Source organism: Gobius niger, assembly GCF_951799975.1.
Source record: "Gobius niger genome assembly, chromosome: 16".
Lineage (NCBI taxonomy): Eukaryota > Metazoa > Chordata > Actinopteri > Gobiiformes > Gobiidae > Gobius > Gobius niger.
Window position 1 is genome coordinate 10,814,264 of NC_136867.1, and position 21,389 is coordinate 10,835,652.

Sequence of the window (21,389 nt, forward strand, 5' to 3'; positions counted from 1 at the left end):
CTGAGCAGTTGGGCTGTCACCCACACTCAGGTCTGACTGTGGACCTGGCGTCCCTATTACCTTGGCTGTGAGACTGCTGACAGGCTTTTAAAGCCAAGAAGGGTTACTTTGACAACACAGGGCTAAGAGAACAGACCAGACTAAAAAGAAAGAAAGCACTGCTCTGGTCATAAACATGATCTGAAGAGTCTACATTACACTTTCTAGCTTTTTACACTGCTCGGCTACAAACACAAAACAAAAAGATTACACATTCTAATATTTTGGATTACCATAACCAGTAAGCCTTACACAATATATACCTATATTGCAACAAACAACAAATCTCTGATCTGAATCATTACCACTCTCAGTGGCAGCATGATGATTTCTTCCGTCCAGACAGACAAGTGTTCATTGGAATGAAGGCCTTCTACTTGTACTGGGAGGTAGAAGTAATGAAAATTGCTGACATGAGGAGTAAAAGCCTCATCTAGCTCTGCCACAGGCAGCAGCGCTACTCTCTTCTCCGTTCATGTGTTAATCTTAGGATGACTTCTCTTCTTCCACCTCCTGACAGGAACCTACACTGGACATGTCAACTGTTCCAGCCTGTGCCACCTCTCCACACGCACTGTTATAATCTACTAATCGCCTTTTAATCAAATGGAAGTGGGAGGTAACTCAGAAGAGCAACGGAAATTGCATCACAGGAAAAAATGTGGTTAATGCAAGAATATGTTTATTGCCAATAGAGTTGAGTCAGAGATCAATGCTACATATAAAAACATCCACGCTGCATTATTTGTTTTATGGCATAAAGCATTATTCACACCTGATTGATTTCCCATAATGTGCTCATAAAGCTCTCGCCTGTTACCTGCGAGGGACAATAAGCCTTGGATTATGTCCACAAAGTCCACATTTGCCGCCACTGCTTTGACTTATTGAAGTGGCTTGTGTAAGAAAGGGGACTAGTGCGGCTTTGAGATTCTGAATGACGTGAAGTGTTCGTCTCTGTGTTTCCGCCTGGCTCTGTGCTATCTGTGGGTGACAGCTGTCCGTAATTTACAAAGAGTTTGGGAAGGCGATTTGCTCCAAAACCTACTTTAGCACTCAACTCTTTTGATTCCCTGTATAACTTTGAACTCTTCAAAGCAAACGGAAACTGGAGCCGAAGGATTTTCTATTTTAAACCAGGAAATATTGTGTAACACAGTAATCCATTTATCACAAAGTTTACAGATGGCCCATTATGAATGACCCCATGATCTTAAAAAATGCACCCTGGGAGCCTCTGATGCCTGTGGAGCCAGACTATGATTATCGAAGTCAATAAATTAACATGAACCAGGAAATACAATTGCATAGACAAATTGTGATTGAAAACTAATCTAGGGCTGCATCGCACAATAACCAATATTAACACTTTTCTTAGCACTTTATCGCACAAATTAAAGACGAAAGCATTCTTTTTACAATCGAAACTTCTGCAGCCGAGACTTTAGTCATTCATGATGTTTCATTTGTCTGCGCACCTGGCTGTTCACTGCATAGGGTGAGTGCAAAAAGATACCAAATTGCCCCTACATTACACAGAAAATAGCCAGTTCAGTATTAAGATAGAAATAGCAGCTGCTTCACTGTGACAATTTATGTTTTACCCCATTCACAAACATTTCTTTCTATCCAGATTCAACTGTCTACATGTGTGAATGTCCTGCAGCTTGGTTTGCTTTGTCTTGTATGAATTTCTGGGATGACAGTCTTTGCCACTCCTCCATTTACCACCCTATTGCACAACTGCCAATGTGCGAGGACTTGGCCTGCAGCTCCTGCAGTTATTCTAACCATTAACGCGTTAAAAGCCTCAACACGCCTTTTGTCATTTAACCCTGACAAATTACTTTTGTTGTATTAAATCCGAGCTTTGGCAGCATTCAGAAAGATTCACAGAAGCCAATACGATTTGTTTTGCAATACAGTAAGTATTCAATAAGGAATAATTAAAAAAAAGCACAAGTTGAATATCCAAAAGTTAAACTTATGAACCAAATGTTCAAGTGAAATATAGAAGTCTGTTATTAAGCCTTTTCGGTGTGCATTAACACTAGTTTTAACAATCTGATACCAATCAAAAACTTTAGTTTGCTGTCCTGTTATGAGTTTGGATGCTTTACCAAACACAACATGTACATGTAACATAAAAACATTTATTGCGTCATGGGTGGCATTATCCACATTCATAAATGTACCATGCTGCACTCTCCTGTCCTGGCAGAATTCTTCTCTATTAAAGACTGTAAAAGCAGTAGAGCACTCATTAGGATACCTGTTGTCAATGAAGTATTGCGATATGGGGTTTCTGATACGTATTGCAGGAGAAGTGATGTAAGGAATTACTTGGGTAGTTGTTTGCAGTAGTGTGCCTGCTAAATTTGACTACTTTTAAAGAATTTCATGGGTTCATTGAACAGGACTGCACAGCACAGGGTCCAAACGGGGTTAAGAGTGGGATGATGAAAAAACAGTGCCATATGTGCAGCCGGCGTACCCACTACTATCTACTGCTCTAAATCTGACTGAGATCAAAAGGTGTTTTCACAGTTGTGCAATTGCAGCTAATAAGGTGGACATTTTTCATCATTCTTCAAATAATATACACTTTTTCTGTAGATATATATGACTAAAAGTACAAACGCATCGCTGTAACTGCTTGGGCTGAAGTACACTATTAGGGCACTCCAGGCAATTGTTTTTAGAGGAACATTAACAGGAGAGCTGCAGTGACAGCAGAGGTTAGGGCTGTTAAAGCAGTGCCAAATGCCTCACAGACGTGTTTAGTCGAATCACAGCGATTAACATTGGAGCCACGGTGAGTCACCATCCCCTCGGAGACGATCAGAGCCAGTCACGCCGCTGCAGCGTCCATTCCTGATTGACCATTACCTGGGCTCACATGACACCTCTGTCCTCGGCTGCCTCAACTCGCTGCTATTTTTGGAAAACTCTTTTCTATGTATCAACCTTTGAGATATTCTTTAAACACCACACATTGGCAGATGGCACAGCAATTATGCTGCATTTTCTGTAAGGTTGCTTGCTTTCTTCTCAGTCTTTGTAGGAGGTAATTAAAAGGTATTATGTTTGAAAATATGGGACCACTGGCTTTGTTGTTTTTCTTTTTGAAAGATGGAAGAACTTAATGAAGCATTTAAAGATGGAAACGAGTTAAGTCCGTTCAGGGTGTAATAGGAAAACTTACTACTGCATTGTCAACATGATCAATTGCACTAGTACCAGCACTAAACTGTGATGAATGATCTTTGATTAGCAGCAGTGAGGTGTGACAGTGAGATGAAGAGAGGCATATAAGACACAGCTCAGTGTGTATTTTTTCTCAGCCAGGTAAGGATAGCACTATAGGCAGAGGCACATGTTTCCTTGCATGTGTGCACTGTAGCCTAACCTATGGCAAGCCATTCAATACAGTAATGCAACTAAACGTTACTCTGTTGTTAAGTAAAGAAGCGTTAGCCCAACATTTGGTTCCACGCGATAATTGTTCTCATAGTTAAAAATGAAAATATTTTGACCATTTTTGGGACAGGCTTGCTGACCTTTGACAACACCATTTAACATTATCTTCAGGGTTTGTCCGATGAATCACATGGTTATAGCCTGTACCTTCACCGTGGGCCCCCCTCTCTTCCTCCCAGAGGCCAGAGGCGAGCTCTTGATTAGGGAGCTGTTGAGACGAGCTGGAGCTGTACGTGTGGGGATGTGGAGGACAGCCAGCAAATAGGATGTCTATCACCAAACACTGCAGGCAGTTGCTAAGCCAGGACTGCACTGCACTGTGCACGGTGACAGCTACAGTCAGGTCCATAGATATTGGGACATTGACTCAATTCTCATCTTTTTGGCTCTATAAACCATCACAAAAATGAAACAACCAAGATGTACTTAAACTGCACACTTTCAGCTTTAATTTGAGGGTATTTACATCCCACTCAAATGAACTCAAGTGAACGGTGTAGGATATTTACATCCAACTCAAATGAACTCAAATGAACGGTGTAGGAATTACAAGCATTTTTATGTGTGCCTCCCACTTTCCATGGGACCAAAAGTAATGGGAAGTGGCAGCTCAGCTGTTCCATGGACAGGTGTTTGCTTTTCTTCCTTAATAAGGAACAGGTGAGACGTCCAGAGTTCATTTCAAGTGTATTTGCATTTTGCATTCTGTTGCAGTTAATTCTCAATATGAATAGAAGAGCTATTTTTGTGTTGGTTTATAGATAAGAATTGAGTCAATGTCCTAATATTCATGGACCTGATTGTATAAGGGTGTCCTGTTCTTTAGCGTTCTTCCAAATATCTTTTTACTCTTTTTATTCATATTTTTAAATGGGTCATTCGCTGCTTACTAGGATGAAAAAGATAAGCAGGTTGCGGTTCTATTTCAGGGTCTGGTTTAGTACTGTATAAATGAAGTAATATCCTTTTTGCGTTTCCATTAAGAGGAATATCACTTTACCTCTTTGCATACATGAGTAGTCCAAATCATTTTCATAAGCGCAGTGTTGATATATATTTTTTTTAGATGTAAAAGAAAAAAGGAAAAAAGAAAAAGCCAACCATCTGGCCCCCTGCTTGCTGTTTAATCAACTATGCCATTTCCATCAGGCATATTGAGTAAAAGAAGACTTAGCGCTCATTTGAAGCACACAGAAATGATTTGGTTATCCCCTGTAATGACCTCTGCTCATCAGCCTCGGACATTAGCGCTGCCGCGTCTTTGGAAACTCCTGCAGTTGGCAAAGTTAATCCATCTCTGCGGCTTAATGGCGCTACGCAGTCATAAAGCAAGTGTCAATTAGAGTAAATGTAATACTTTTATGTATGCGGCTGGTACGGACGAGCGCATTAATGATATAGTGCTGCGATGGGTCATAGTCACAGACAGGGCTTACACAGCGGCTTTAACATCGTTGTGTAGTGAACGTGTCTCGATCAATAGGCTCTGTGCATAGAATGTTGCATTAACATGATGTGAGCTGCCTAGAGTCCAAATCCCGTGTTTCATTCCCATACAGTGTTGCCGTGTCTTGCTGAAATATATTTAAACAAGACGTGGCAGAAAACAAGCAGCTGTTTTCATTTTACAACATCGTATATTGCCATCTGTGGTCATCATCCTTTTGTCAAGGTTTGTTGTGTTTGTCTATCTATGTTGTGAGCTTATGTTAAACTGTTTCATTATTTTCCTGTTTCTATTTTCCTTTTTGTAATAAGCTGTTCCAATAACCCATTAGCGTTTAATGCTACCAGGACATTTCTTTATCAGATCACTTCTCTATAACAAGCCAAAAGTTTCCTATATAATGTTGTTACGCTTCAATCTGAAGACACTTAATGGAAACAGGATCCGAAGTGGAAATCCTCCCCAAGTCAGGGCGGTAAATGTGTACCCACAGTTTTATAGGATCTGGATGTAAAAAGCTAATGATGTGAGCGTGTTGCAGAGGCCGGGGTTAGTCAGAGTACAGTAGGTGGTATTTAAAGTAGTGCACGACTCCAGCGCGGCTTTACAGATAAACAGGCCGCTCAGGGGGTTTCCAGGGTGTTAAGAATTGGGGCACGGCGGTGTCAGCACACTGCCCTCCACAAGCTTTCTATAGCTCTAAACCTATGCATTTCCAGCTTAACACACGGGCTGCATTATTTAATGAGCTGCACACAGTATGAGAGCGGCATGGGTTTGGACTTCCCTCACAGGAGAAAAGCCCTTTATTTCACTCACTCAGATCCTCTATGGGCCCAATAATCCCGTCAACAGAGCGCTCCGCCTGCCAAAACACTGTGAATTATTATCCAATTATGACTGGGTTTCCTCTGGACTTCCAGGATTTTCATATGTTTGTCCTTCTGCTTAGCTGCGAGAGAGGAGCGCTCCACACAGACAGCCGAGAGTGGCTTACATAAGAGAGCCAGTGTTGTTTTATCTTATTGACCCAACTAGAAAGCCCACACTGGCACTTAGCATACAGAAACACCGGGCCTCAGTGTGACCCTGATAGTCGGGCCCATACAAGGGTCTTTCAGATAAAGGCCCATGCAGTGCAAGTGGTGAACACGGTAAAACGTTCATAAAGCACTTGGGCGACATGAGGTTACATCCCAAAAGTCAGCCCTTGCTATCTTAAGTGCAGGACATAGAGGTCCATAGGCGCCATGGAGGCAGACTCGTCTATATGTGTGTGCCCACAGAAGACTCTGACATAGACTACATACAGAACTGAATCATGACTTTAAAACATAGATTGCCCATCTATTCGCAGTCATAATACATCAAAAATCGTGCAGACCTACCTCTAGTTCATGCCAGTGTTTGTGGATGGCACTGTTTAAGTGAAGAAAACCAATATCGGGCTCCAAACTAGAGCTTGACCTCAGGGTTGCCAGGTCTGGGCAGCCAAACACACCCAGAAATATCGGAAAAAACACCCAAAACTCGCAGACTTACGACACGGCTGGAATGTTTAATATTTTTAACCAGTTAACAGAGCCCATGTGCTCCTGCGATGACGAGAAAGCTCCCCTTTCTCAACATCTTATTGAAAAAGCAGCTCTCAGAGCCTTGGATTGGAGATTTTGTCATTTGAAATAGTGATTTTGATCAAAAAATAAGATATAAATAGCCCATTTTGCATTGACAGTTTTTTTCACCTGCGGCAAGACTTAAAAGCCGCCCAATTCTGCGGTTTAACCACGCACCTGGCAACCCTGTTTGACCTGGAATTTCAAATGGCCTTGATCATTTTGAAAATACATCTCTTTGCCCATGAACAGGAGTGTTGTCAGCCAATCCTGGAATGTGTCCTTTATTCATAAGACACTGTTGGAAAACACCTCTACACTAATCTCACACGCACAGATTTGTTCTCAATAATCTCCTCATTTCCGAAGCTGTGTTTCATACATCAACTTAAACCCCAAAGTCGGAATGCCAATGTCAGCCTTCTTGCCTTGTCACCTGCTCTTATTTACATCCTTTTTAAACAGCTTACAGCTGTTTGCCTAAGTGTCATACGCACAGCTCAGAGATTCCTCCCATGGGGCACTGGTGCTAAATGGTAATGCCCCTACTCATTCAGAGAGGAATGGCTGTTTGGATGATTACAGATCTTCCCTCTAAGTCGTCTACACGCACACACACGCACACACACACGCACACACACGCACACACACGGACACACACAGAAGGATAAAAATATCAAAAGATGGTAACTGGCCCACCATGAATAAATGAACAGGATGATGAATGATGTCTCCAAGGAGCAGATACTTTTTCATAGATGGAATGCTTAAAATGAGATTCAATTATTAATTTGCAAAAAAAAAAGGAAGAAGGAAGAGGAGTAAAGACAAAGACATGAATATATTGACACACTAAGTCACGGTTTTCCGACATTTATTTATTAATTTTACATTACTTTTGGCTACAGAGCTTTGGTTTGTTTTGTCTAAACCACAAAAAAATCTGGGTTCACTTTTGTAAAGACTTTGTGTTTGGGGCCTCGACATAACTTTTCCTGGAAGTCACCGAGAACATCTCAAGCTTTAAATTGTAAAAAAAAGAAAAAGCATACTCGTTTCTCTTCTGGGCTTAATTACGTTCTTCAAAATCTGTTTTGCTTTTTTCACTCTTGTGCTTGCCTCTGCACCAGCGTCTATTAACCACCTGCAATATTGTGACAGCCGAGCGTGCAAACCAGCGCAAATTGCGAGGTCACGTGTGGACAGTTGCATCGGAGTAAGGTTCTGGAGGCACTGAGTTGCCGTGCACTTATTAGATTGTTTTGCTTCACTTGCTCCTTTCTCGGGAGACACAGCACGAGCATCACTTCTTCACTACTCGACACTTAATGTGATAGAAAGGCATGCCATCCACAGCACACGAACCGGACACAGGCAAGTGGACTAGTTCTATCAGCCAGTGTGAATGTGGCTTTAAGGCAGGTTCCTAGTGAGTGGAGTAGTTACTCTGGAAACGATAATACACACATAAAAAATGTCATGAGTGCATTTCACTCCGGTCATCCGCCCCCCGTCACAGCTTCCGATCAGATTAACAAAGCATGAAATCATGTTTGTTAATTTGCTGTGGCGTGAGTTTTGCACATGTTTTTTTTTTTGTGCATGCTTTGCTTGTTCGTGTGATGCGCTTTATCACAGTGGCTGAGCTAATTGGCCAAGATCCCTCATTAAAAACAATCAAGATGGCGCCGGGACGTTGTGATTTTATTCACTTCTGCTCTCAGTTCTGTTATTAATGACCAGATTAGCATTGTTATTTATGCGCAGGTTTTACTGACTTAGTGTTATGTGTTTGATTAGCAGTGCCAGAGCTGTTGAGGAAAAGAAATTGAATCTGATGCACTCCCAGACCAGACTACTTGCTGTGAGTGTGCTGAGGTTATACAAATGATCCCCCATAAATGTGAACAGATAAAACACACAAAAACACACCAAAGCTTACCACACCTTATAGCCATATGAATTAAGCTCTTAATACATGTTGTGGCTATAAAACAGATGGGACACACAGTGCTACTATGGATGTTTGAATTCCTATGTTCCGTGTAGTGAGATGCTGATGAGCACCAGCAAACAGCTGACGCTTATTATGAGGAAAACATCAGTTCGTGAGTCATAGCATATTGATGACCATCTGTCTACAGTGTGCCATTTCATAAAGGGACTCCTTTAGAGCAACACACTCAGGCTTTAAATACTGTTAAATGTTATTCATAGGAAAATTAAAATTGTGTACAAAAAAAGCTATTGTCAACCGCCGGCTGATCTCCGTCATAAATCCTAAGAGTTAGCGTAGAAAACCTGCTTGATGAATGCTTTCCTCTCGCAATCATCTGTCTCTTGTCAGTCATGAGTAAAAGATGAAATGACGAATATTCCCTGTTGGCTGCGTCCTGACAAGCAGAACTAGCCTCTTAAATGTGTCGCCTCCGGGCCTGCAGAGCGTTGCGTAATGACAAGCGCAAAAGCTACATGGGCTACAGTATGTTCTTTTTTGTCTGACAGCTTCTTAGAATACATGCATGATAATGAAAGAGCGGGTAAACATCAGCCTCCACTGTACACAGATATTTGTCAGTGTGGAAACCAATATTTTAGTAAGGGGAAAAGGCTGATCTGGTTTGATCTGTTATTTTGACTGGGAGGATTCCTGGCACAGACCTTAAGAGGCCCGCTGGCATCCAAGCAGATTGTGTATTTACAGTATACAGAGGAATAGCTCGTTGCTGGCAGCGCACTTCCACTTCCCCTCAGCGCTAACTGCTGACGGTGACACTCCGCTCATAACATTCATCCCCCAAGCAAGAGTAGCATGGAGGGATTTATCAGGCCTCTAAATGCTGCACTTATTCGGAGTTTAAACAAGCTGGAAAAACGCCACGCACGGTCTGCCAAATTGTCTAGATGTGCAAGAGATTTTAAGATTGTGTTTGTTGGAAACTGTTGAAATTGTACCGCTCGTGTCTCTTATAACGGACAATTGGCTCGGAAACAGGTGAAATCTCACTAACATCTCACATGCTTCATTTACTTCACCTTAACATTTACACTGGCAGACAGCTCCGTCCATCACTGTCAGTCATTTAGACCAGCTTTAGATTTTAATAATGGTCTTATACTAAACACGTTTTTGTAGCGATTATCTACCACAGACAAATGTGTGGTGTATATGGGGCAGTGACATCTTTTGCCGCAAAGTAGCTTCTTCAATTATTTCCGATCAAATATATAAATCTGGGTTGTGCAGACTCTTAAGTATTCAAATATGTATGCATGCTTGATATTTTGTTGAATAATATTTTAAGCTCACCATACAGTCAATCACTAAACATTGTCATATGGTTGGACGGCAAGACTATACTGTAAAAATCCCAAATTCTGCATCTTTCAAAATCAAAATCACTTCATGCATCGTGATATTCTATCCTTAATCTTTGAAATCGCGTTATTATTATTTGCAAATTTAACACATGTTTGTGTATTTTATGCATCCCAGTATGCTATATGTTATTTTTAATTATTTTTGTCATTGCTTCAAAAAACTTTGTGAAAATCCAGTATCCGATAAATAAGGCCAATTTCTTTATGCTTTGCTTTTTCCCTCTGTTCCTACTGTCGCACCATATGACATGACGTCGCACCATATGATGAATCCCTATTTCTTCTTGGTTCTTTACTATAGCAAAATGTTAAACAACACTTCATACTTTAATACAGTAACTGGAATACACCAGCCTGTCTGAAAGGATGCCCGTCTGTATTAGCGCGATGGAATACCCGGCATGACTGAAAGGGGAAAGGACGTGTCAACTCCAGCCTGCTCACAGCACACTTTTTACCGTAATCAACGCAGCAGCAGTGACATATTCCACGGTTTAAGCCTGATCAAAAGAACCTGTCTACCTTTTCCCAGAGTAGGCTGTCATAGTGGGGGAGGAAAAAAAAACGGCAGGTAAAAAATATTACAAGCCAAGAATACTACTAACCAAGTTTTCTCAGTATCCGTCGCCTAATCCATCCCAGCTCTGGAAGGATCCCGCTCCACAACTTTGTAATTAGACAGCCAATACCTCTCCAATCTGTTATTGAAAGCGAGGTGCCATTCGGTTCAGGGAATTATCGTGGCTGGCAGTCATTGGAGGACCTCTCATTGCCCCCAAAGCCTGATGGGACTGAGGGCTTATTAGCACACTGGATGGGCTTAAGTTGGATGGATGGGAGAGAGTCTGGAGTAGCATGCTCTGTTCGATTTCTTTACTCAAGTCATCGGTTACTTTATCAAACTTTTTTACTACTTTTGACCTTTGGCAGCATTGTACAGAGTTATTAGAGCAGGGGTGCTAGGCTACATCAAGCCTGGGGGCAAAAGTTGGCCCTGTAGCATGGAGCCTCTGGCCCCAAGATGATTTTGAGAAATATTTGTATTCACATAAGTGATCAAATACGACGACACCTCCCAACCCCCTTTGGTCATATGGTATAGCCTACAACACTAGTTTGAGGAAGGGATGCTTTATTTTGGGCAAAAATCGGCTGTGGAATTATTGGCAAGGTAGAAAATCGGCCCACCACTAAGCAAACTACCCCTGTGTCATACAAGATATTTTTGAATATGAACCATTAAAAGGTGACATCATCAACTTAAAGTGCATATGACAGGTTTTAATGCTTTTGAAAAAAATGACTTATTTAGATGGATAACATCTGTCATAATGATCGATGGGGGGTTTCAGTGAAGCTGTAATTTTAATGAAGAAATGTAGAGAAGATTATTTCTATTTTTAAGCTCCTGACAGGAAGTGACATAGATAGAGGTAAAGTTCCATAGCAGTTTGACTGACCTCTATGTCACTATACTAACTATAAACATCACAAAAAATGTCAAACTAAAGAAAGCTAGGTAATTGTTTTCTTAGCTAAATCTTGAATATAATTGTGTTGACTATGTTTTAGCAAAAACTGTCTAATGTGTCATATGCACTTTAAATCAAATTAGAGACTTTTCTATCTCTTCTATTCTATATGCCTAATAGGTTAAATCCTCCAGCTAGGTCGTCCTGACCAAACCTCGTTCAAATCTGGAGAAGCAATTACAGCTGGATGAGGTACAGCCTGTAGTGTGTTGTGTGTGAGAGCGTAGGCCCTCCTGACACTTCACTGATGATAACCAGCGGACTGTCAGGACTGTCCACGGCTAGACGGATCCGGCACAGCCACACCACACAGACTTCAACTTGCCTTTCTGTAGACAATCATATTGGGCGAGTCCTCCTCCAGATCCGCACCGCTTAAGCCTCCCTGCTCTTTTGACCCCTCCGCCATCGTCTCACAGCAAAACAACCCTGTCCCGGAAATAGACACAACACAACGTGAGGACAACAGGAGACAGGCACAGAATGTAAAATGACGATTCGATAAACATCAGGCCGCGCCGTCATTCCCCCGGGGGGGTGAAAAATTCCTCTCAGTCTTTTATCATTGTGACATTCAGCTGCCGAACATGTTTGTCTGGGAAATGGGATGCCTGTCACTGAGGGGACAGATAAAGGAGGGGGGGCTCAGGTGGAGGATGCATATTAACTACCGCGCAAATCTTAAACAGGAAGTACAGTATGTTTTTTGGCAAATGTCAGGTTTGGCTCGTCTCTGAGGCTTGTCACGTGTCGCCCGAAGTGTTGCATTAACCGCAATCATAAAATGGTTTCCCCCGGATTCAGCCTCCTACTCCAATTCCTATTAGGCCACAGGCTCCACAAGCCGCTGGTGAGGGATTTATTTACAACCTGGCCTCTTCACACCCTCATATTCTGATGTTGCCGTCCCTCCCTCTCGTACGCTCTCTCTCTGGAGAATTAATTCCGCTTAACTAAGGATTTCCATGCCGTCAGTTGTGCACCGCTCCAACAAGCCCCCCCCCCCAGCTCGCTCTACCCTTTACCACTGAGGGCTCCCAGTCATTTAAACAGGTCAAACCATTTCCGTGACCTTTTGACAAGACTTGAATGGGGTGACTACGCAATCGTTTCTACTTACACGATCAGACCGTAATAGAATACATGTTCGCTCTTTCACGATATTTGACGTATTGAAGCTAAAACTATAATCCCGAGACAGTTTCATGCACGAACAGTATAAAATCTTCATACATGAATTTAATTAGTGGCCGTGCATGTTGCCAAAGGGACGCTCAAGGCAAAGGGTTTATTCCAACTCTGCAAGTTTTTAAAGGGCCTAATATTATGCTGAATTGACTTTCAATTTTTTTTGCTTGTACCCATGCTAATATCGTTTTTTAAAAAGGTACCTGGAATAGTAGTTTGTTTCATCCATTTCTTTCTGTCCTGCACGTTTTTTATTCACAAGCGCTCCCCCACGTGCTGATGTCATAAGGTGATGTTTGTTTTTTTAAAGGTCCAGAGAGCTTCAATGGACTTATTTCAGGGTATGGGGGATATGGGTTAAATAGGAATATTTTCCCCCCTAACATTCATCAATCTACATTTTGTATTTAACATCATCTTAGACTAACAAACAGATGCTCTCCACTGCAGTACCATTTAGCACAAATTCTATTAAGTATTTTGTGTTTTGGTTTCCTCCAAACCCCACAATACCGTCAATTCCACACCATTGGCTATTGGCCTGTTAAGCACAAAGTACCAAACTTAGATTAAAATCACAATTCCATTAAACTGTATGATGTTTATTTATGATATTTGTGATATTTTATATTTATTTATGAATACCACAGCCTAATTTCAGGGCTCAAATAACCTCCCCTTCAAATAATGTCTCTCTCATGGCTGACAGTTGTTTTTACCGCTGTTTACCTCCTCTGCAGTGCCACCAGAAGATGTGCTCAGACAGCTTTTGTATTGTCAGATTTCAGGGATCATGCTTTAACTTGTCATCAGAACCCTTTTTTCTGAAATGATCCTTTCTAATTCTAAATGACACCTTAATGCGACTGACTGAAGCACTATAGAAACTTTATGAGGTGCTGCAACAGGAGACGCTCTTTGGCCTGGTCATGGCACGCTTGTAAGCTTTGTGTCCTGCATGAGTGCATAAGTAATCACCTGCCCTCACCTCCCTGTTTGTTATGACAAGTATAGTGCAGCAGGAGAAAAGCCACTTCTCATTGGCCCACGCCGCGCTGCTCTTTTTGGAGTCTGAGCACATTAGGCAGCTAATCTTTGCAGTGTGCGCCTCAGGGGCATAAAGATAGACAGGCGTTATGGATTGCATAGCACCTGCTTGAGAGGAACAATAGTGAGTGGATAGGTCCCTCGTGGAAGAAGCTGTGATTGAAGAGGGCTGTCTGTGAGCTGATAAAGTGAGGCAAATGCATGTGTGGAATACGAACTGTACTTCTCTTCTAATACACACAGCTTCATGCATATTGACAGTAGCAAGTTACCCCAGTGGAAGAGACTGTGGGAGTTCCAGTCCTGCAGTCTGCGAAACACCCTACACGCCATGCAACATCTGTAACACCTTGAAGCCGCTGCATCCGCTCATTACCTTATAAGCCAAATCAACGGCGCGTCCGCTCCTCTCCACTCCGCGCGGCGGTGTGCGCACTCCTCGCGGCTGCACTGGCACGGCTGGCTTCCCCCCTTAGCAACAAGCAGCGGGCAGGTCCATGGTGTAATAGGCAGAAGTGGAGGAGAAGAAGAGGGGAGGGACACCGCGAGGATGGAAGCAGTGAAGCGGCAACGGGAGAGAGGAGACGGTCACTGCAGTCTTCCCTCCTGAAAAGTCCTGGACCGGCCCCGGCAGTTGGAGGAGAAGGAGATCCTCACATGTCGTTCGAAACCCCCCCCCCCCCCCTGAACCTCTCGCCGTGTGCATGCGCTCCAGCCCGAAGAAGAGAGAGAGTGAGGAGAGAGAGTGAGGAGAGAGAGAGAGAGGGAGATGCTGTGTAATACCAAGTTGGATACCAGGGGGAGGGATGAAGGAATTAGAGGGGGTATAAAGCAGAGATGGTGCGTGTTTGTGTGTGGAGAGGAAAGCGGGACAGAGGGAGTGTAGCTTACCACAGCAGCGCCCACTCATCCTGAAAGTGTGTTTCATTCAAACGATATTAAAATGCAAGAATTCGACATGGGGCCTTAACAAACACTTCGCTGCTATTAATATTCCCCTGTGAAGGAACAAGCTTTTCCCATTTGCATGTACAGTAAGTTAAAGAGTCCGTTGCGTCACGTTGCAAAAGGATGGACAGCGCGGACTATTCTCCATGAAAGTATAGAGTCACCCAAGCTTAAATGGCACCCCCCCGAACGAATGAACCTTTTCTGCTCGCTACAAATGAGATCCCAAAAGCCCCGAGGAAGATGCTCCACAAATACACAGCAAGGCCAATTTGTGAATGCATGCATGCACTGTGTGCACATACAGTAGACACACATGGAGCCGCACGCACAGCTGTTGGTGTTGACAGAACCAGTTCACCAGTTATCAAAGACATGTCTTGCTCACATCCCTCCAGCAGCACTTCTTCTTCTTCTTCTTCTTCTTCTTCTTCTTCTTCTTCTTCTTCTTCTTCTTCTTCTTCTTCTTCTTCTTCTTCTTCTTCTTCTTCTTCTTCTTCTTCTTCTTCTTCTTCTTCTTCTTCTTCTTCTTCTCCTTCTCCTTCTTCTTCTTCTTCTTCTTCTTCTCCTTCTTCTTCTTCTTCTTCTTCTTCTCCTTCTTCTTCTTCTTCTCCTTTTTCTCCTTCTTCTCCTTCTTCTTCTTCTCCTTCTTCTCCTTCTTCTTCTTCTTCTCCTTCTTCTTTTTCTTCTTCTTCTCCTTCTTCTTCTTCTCCTTCTTCTCCTTCTTCTTCTTCTTCTTCTTCTTCTCCTTCTCCTTCTTCTTCTTCTCCTTCTTCTTCTCCTTCTTCTCCTTCTTCTTCTTCTTCTCCTTCTTCTTTTTCTTCTTCTTCTCCTTCTTCTCCTTCTTCTCCTTCTCCTTCTCCTTCTCCTTCTCCTTCTCCTTCTCCTTCTCCTTCTCCTTCTCCTCGCCACAGCTCCTCATTTTGCAGCCTGGGCCAGTTTGGTGCTATGTCTCCCATGTCCTTGAAATGTGCACCAGGAGTTGAACTTAGAGTTTAGTCTTATTTAATTTTTAAAATAAATTGTTTACAAGTAAAATATAAATGGGAGGCATTTTTAAACAATAGTAAAACTGCAGCTCACGACAGTTGTAGTTACCAAGGGAAACCGGGGTCACACTGCTCTGTGTGAGTGGCGTGTCTATTAGAGTGTGAAACCATCCGATGGTATTGGGATAGTTCTCATACTTTTCAGCAGTAACAGAGTGGCCTAATCCAGCACAATATAGCCCACCATCCCTGCGTTTATTCAGAATGTCCATACACTTAAGTGCTGTAGCATTTAACAGTGTATAGCATATATAATTACAGGAACACATGGGGACAAGGGTGATGGTTTGGTTATTGATGTTTTAGACAAACACCCTCCCATGGCTTTCCTGCACCTTGTGATTTTATTGTTGATGATTATATTGTAGGCTTCAATCCGCCCTTGACCTGGTTGCGCCTCTAAAACTAAAACATGTACAAGCTAAACCCACGCCTCCGTGGAGAAATGAGGATTTCAAAAAACAAAAAAGAAATGGCAGGGTACTAGAAAGAATGTGGAGGGAAAATAAAATGACAAACAATTACCAAATGTACACCGAACAGCTGAAAACATACAATAAAGCAGTCTGAAATTGATGCTTCACCAAAATCATATTAATTGATTGACCTTCTTCCCCATGATCCTAAAGCATTCCGTGAAAGTCCCTCAGATTCCCTCTGCGAGGCGTTTGCAGACCACTTCAGGGGGGAGATCGACACTATTAGATGCAACTTTTTAACCTCTCAGAAGGTTATTGTTTGAAATGCTTCTCAGTGTCTCTACCAGAGGAAACCCTGGACAGTTTTGTCCAGGTTAATGCTGAGATGCTTGATAAAGTTTTCTCCTCAGTGAGGCCCACCACATGTCTTTTAGACCCGGACCCAACCCCCGTTTTTTAAGTCATTTTATGGATCTTTTAGAGACAAGCTTTTACACATGATGAATTGCTCTCTTCAGATGGGGGTCTTCCCTGCTGCGTCGGGGGGGTGGTGGTGAGGCCCCTGCTGAAGAAGAACGATTTAGATTGAATGATTTTAACAATTTTAGACTGATATCTAACTAACCATTTTTAAGCAAAATTTTGGAGAAACTTTTTTTTATCTAACGTAATGATTTTATTACTGCACATGTCCTTGAGAGATTCCAGTCTGGCTTTAGGGTAAACCACAGCACCGAGACCGCCCTCTTAAAGAGTGTAAATGATTTTAGACTAAATAAGGATTCACAGAAGGTCACATTGTTGGTTCTACTGAATCTGAGCGCTGCCTTTGATACAGTCGGCCACACTATTCTTTTAACTCGTTAAAAACACATCGGCCTCTCTGGTGCTGTCCACTACCTCACAGACAGGACATTCATGGTAAGTACAGATAAAACGGGAACCATATGTTTACATACACTTTATAAAAAGACACATTTGCATTTTTTTCTCACTGTCTGACATGAAACCAGAATGGACTTTTATTTTTTTCAAGTCAATTACAATTTAAACAATATTTCTATGTGTTAAAAATTGCAGAATTTTTGCTACATACATTTAATTAATATTTGGTAGCATTAGTATATACTCAAAGTATTATTTGGGTCAAATGTTTTGAAGTTCCTTCCACAAGCTTCTCACAATAGTTAGCAGGAATTTTGGTCCATTCCTCCAAACAGAACAGAACTTTTTAAATGTCTTAATGGTCTGGGTCCTTCTCATCTTTCAGAACTGCGTTTACCTTATGAACCTTCACCTTCCGGCAGGGGTCTCCCAGTTATTCCTAAAGTCAACAAAAAGACTCATGGCGAGGCGTCTTTCCAATATTACGGCCCTCGCCTTTGGAACGACCACTGGAGGAGCTCTCTGCCTCGGGAACAGTGATTGGCTGTGGCTGTCCTGTGGGTATCTGAATGGAGGCGTGGTGTCTCTACCGCGCCTTCTCCAGGCACCATTGTGTCGGCGCCCTGTGGATGCAGTCGAGGTGCTGCTCCTGATGCAGATGGCTCCTTGGATGGTGTTTCCGCACCTGGTTCATCTGTACTCAGCATTATGTCAGCCCCATGTCCATTGTTCTACCTTGAGTGTGTGTGGTGTGCTTGTGTGGTGTATCTCTTTGGAGGATGGGGCGAGTGTGATTGTGACAATGTGTTTGTATACGTGGGAGGAGGTGGGTATGAGGGAATGTTTTTAAATCTGTAAAGCACTTTGCGTTAGCGCTTTATAAATAAAGATTGATAGATTGATTGACTGTGTCTGGTTAAGGTCAGGCACAGGTCTGAAGGGGCTCGGGGTTTTGGGGAAAGTTGTTTAGTTGCTATATGTTTATTTTGCACAAACAAACTAGACATTTGTGTAATAGCTAAAATGTTACTAAAAGCACAACAGAACACCGGATTGGCTATATACTTTACAATTTGTCATGACAACATTTCCAGTGTTGGGTAAAATCTAAATAAATATTTATTTCCCCCTTTCTCGTAGACCAGCCCTGACCTCTCAGCGGCTGAAAACTTCCATGTCTCACTGGGACTCCTCTCTCAGGTAGCACTCATCCATCACACTCTGCTCTGTCACCGGTTTGTGTAACCGGGGCTAAGTGGAAAAACAGCAACTCCCTGTTAATCCCAAAGAACAGCCCAGTGCATGGCAGGGCGCTGTCAAGTTATCAGTTTACTGTCACTCGGACTGCATCTACGCATCAGATCCATCTTCACAGTCCCCCTCTCTTGGCTATGTTGTAAAAATATCCATTAAAATAATCAATGGTCATTTTTGTAATTGCTATGTGGTCTGCAAAAGCGCTAACACAAACTGGCGTGACAGCAATTGACATTTTTTCCCTTATTCTCTTCTATCAAAGGGTCACTTAAATTCAATCCAAAAATCAATACAGCGCAACAAAAATGATTCTCTGACCAGTTAATTAAAGAAAGATTCCATTCCATTTTACTTGGTGTACAATACGCAAACATATTCTTATATACCTCATTTCATGGTCACATGATCATCATCCACAAAATCTTTCAGGTCCAAAATGTCGTACAACAAAATGTCTTTAATTGTTATAAACATTTCTCAATGGAAACACATGTTAGGAACAAAGGTACAGCTCCAAGACTCATTAGTCCGAGTCCAGCTCATTGTCTAATCCCCTTTTTACCCTCTAGTCTTCATCTTCTCACTCCACACACTACACCCTGAGCTACGAAGCAGTAATACGTCAAAATATACTCGTAGAAAATAAGAATGAAGGTGCAAACTCTGATGATTATCAAATCTCTGCTTATGTACACACAGAATCTGAAATAAAACAGGAAACATTAATGAGGCTTGTGGTAAATAAAGACTTTTGCGTTTGACCAAATACTGGTCAGAGTATGAGACACTTGACACACTACAGGCAACACTGTAGCAGAATCCCAGGGTTTACACCATGTATTTGAAATAACAGCACCCATCAGATGCAGGATCCAAACATGCTATGGTTTGAAGAAGGGTCACTTCCATGTAGCCTTTTACATGTTGTCAATTCTTGGCTCAATAATCCATATTTTTGGTTTTGTCTTTAGACCATCAATTATTAATACATGCAGGTAGGTAAATCACTTTTCTTGGCCATTTGTCATAAATATCTTTACATACAAAATAAGGGACAGATGTGAGAAAATAGGCGTCCATATGTTTACATCATAAACTCTTGGTGGCACCATTGATGCTCTGTTTTACAATATATTCTTTTGCATTAGCATGTGACCAGTAGTCCTGTACATTTGCAATAACCCTATAGAAAATTCACAGGCTTGTACAATCTGTACACAGTAAATACAGACAGATGCTACGCGTTACATTGCTTTAAAGTGTGCTATTGAAAGTCTGTCTGTGCACACACACACTGATCATACAATAAAAGGACATTTAGAATTCTTATATATAGCTTTATCATTGGAGTATAAGAAATAGTCAGTGGTCTTGTCACTGAATTTGAAAGATTGCAATGACTTCCTGACATCTTAGGAAGTGTCTCCCAAAGGAACATGGATAATCTTCCCCGACTCCTGCATCAATTAAAGCCATTCTAATTTGTTCCTGAAATGAAGCTCAGCTTGTAACCTGGTAATTAGGTTATTTGGGACTGTAAAGGAGGACACTACAGTACAGTGGCCCCAATTAGGAGAGGGTAGTACATGCCAGGACAAACCATCCCCTTTATGCACCAAACACTGTTATTGAAACCACAACGAATAAACATAATGGCAGCAGAGATTATGTTGGCACTGGTGGAAGTCCCACATTACTGATGGACCATGAAGAGTTAACACTGAGGTGAGCTCCAAGTGCTCATAGTGGCGTTACATGTCAGTTCATGTCTATGGTGTTGAAGACCCACTCAGTGAACTTTTTGAGCTTGGCTGAAGCACTGTATGACTCTTCTAGGAGGCGCTGGTTGTCCTCACGCAAACTTTGGACTTGCATCTGAAGTGATGCCTTTGCATCTTTCTCCTGAAAGTGACAAAAGAGAACTATATTACCACAACTGCAGAAGACAGACAAGACAGACAAACAGTACAATAAATACATTAGCTTGTTGGATTATTGGATTAGGATGATTAAATGGTGATAAAAAACGTTTTCCTTTTATGTTGACTGACCTTCTTTAGATCATCGTGAAGCAGCCGCACCATAGACTCCAGCTGGGTCACTTTCCCCAGCAGACAGGCAGGGCTGTCATTAATGTCTCTGTGTGGGCAAACCAACTGTTAGCAGTGGCACGTGTAAAGTAAGTCCGTATGTGTTTTGAGTGGTCGATTAGTGTGTGGTCAGTAAATTAACTGTGATGTCTAATCACATCTTCAGATTGACCAGGCAGAGCTGTGGCATAATCTCTCACCCATGTGGGGCAGTCCTCATGGGTGAGAGTCTAACTCCAGGAGGGGATATTCTTACCCAGGAGGTGGCAGCCTCAGGGGTGCTGTCTGAGGCTCAGCCTGCTGCGGGGTGCTGCTAGTGGCTGCACTCTCAGCCAGAGCACTCTCCTCTTGAGCTGCCAGGAACACCAGTCTCTGTTCTGTAAAGAGATGGGTCAGAGGAAAAGTCACTAAATATTAGTCCTTTGGTGCCATCTTGTGGTGAAAACCATAGTAATTGAATTGATTGAATTTTATCTGCAAATTAAAAAGTGATGGGAACTAACCTTCAAAGGCTTTGGCAGCGTCCACTAGGTGGGCCCAGTCCAGCGGGCTATCTGCCCCCGGGTCAGGCAGGGGCATGAGGACAGAATCTTCAGGCTGCAGATTCTTCTTGTCCTGCTCAAACTCCATGCTGTCAGGGGCTGATAGGTCTCCTGGAGGACCACAATAAAAACATATTGAACGTTTCTACCTCATGGCAGATTTCTTCTTTATACAGCTAAATCATAACAAATGTTGAACTGTACCCATTGACTTGTGTGACTGCCGCCTGCCATTGCGAGCAGTGGGTGAGCGGGGTAATGTGGAGCAGCTGAACAGTAGGTCAGTGGGCGTGTCCCTCTGTCCACTGGAGGACGACTCCCTCTGCCCACTGTAAATGCTCTCATCGGACACTGTCCTCTGAAGGGAGCGGCGGCCGGTGGTGGGACCTGGAAAGATGGGCTTCAGGGACACATGCAGAAAACTACATCAACGTCTTTGGAGTTTCATGGACACCTTTTTTCTTTTTTT

At 42.4% G+C, this 21,389-nt stretch overlaps 2 protein-coding genes across 5 annotated transcripts in view; both read right to left on the reverse strand.

Annotated features, from left to right (window-relative positions):
- Window positions 1-14,409, reverse strand: part of LOC306975395 (regulator of G-protein signaling 6-like) — a 38,561-nt gene extending 24,152 nt beyond the window's left edge. For both annotated transcript variants that reach the window (XM_079572911.1, XM_079572910.1), the window contains exons 1-2: window positions 14,107-14,409; window positions 11,821-11,924 (exon numbers count right to left, since the gene is read on the reverse strand). In XM_079572911.1, the coding sequence (XP_079429037.1) occupies window positions 11,821-11,904 (84 nt within the window). In that variant the 5' untranslated portion in view covers window positions 11,905-11,924; window positions 14,107-14,409. The remainder of the gene's footprint in view (window positions 1-11,820; window positions 11,925-14,106) is intronic.
- Window positions 14,410-18,723: 4,314 nt separating this feature from the next.
- LOC306976272 (signal-induced proliferation-associated 1-like protein 1) overlaps window positions 18,724-21,389 on the reverse strand; it is a 28,721-nt gene continuing 26,055 nt past the window's right edge. For all 3 annotated transcript variants that reach the window (XM_079574187.1, XM_079574188.1, XM_079574189.1), the window contains exons 17-21: window positions 21,125-21,320; window positions 20,882-21,031; window positions 20,635-20,755; window positions 20,340-20,427; window positions 18,724-20,190 (exon numbers count right to left, since the gene is read on the reverse strand). In XM_079574187.1, coding sequence (XP_079430313.1) covers window positions 20,047-20,190; window positions 20,340-20,427; window positions 20,635-20,755; window positions 20,882-21,031; window positions 21,125-21,320 — 699 coding nt within the window. In that variant the 3' untranslated portion in view covers window positions 18,724-20,046. The remainder of the gene's footprint in view (window positions 20,191-20,339; window positions 20,428-20,634; window positions 20,756-20,881; window positions 21,032-21,124; window positions 21,321-21,389) is intronic.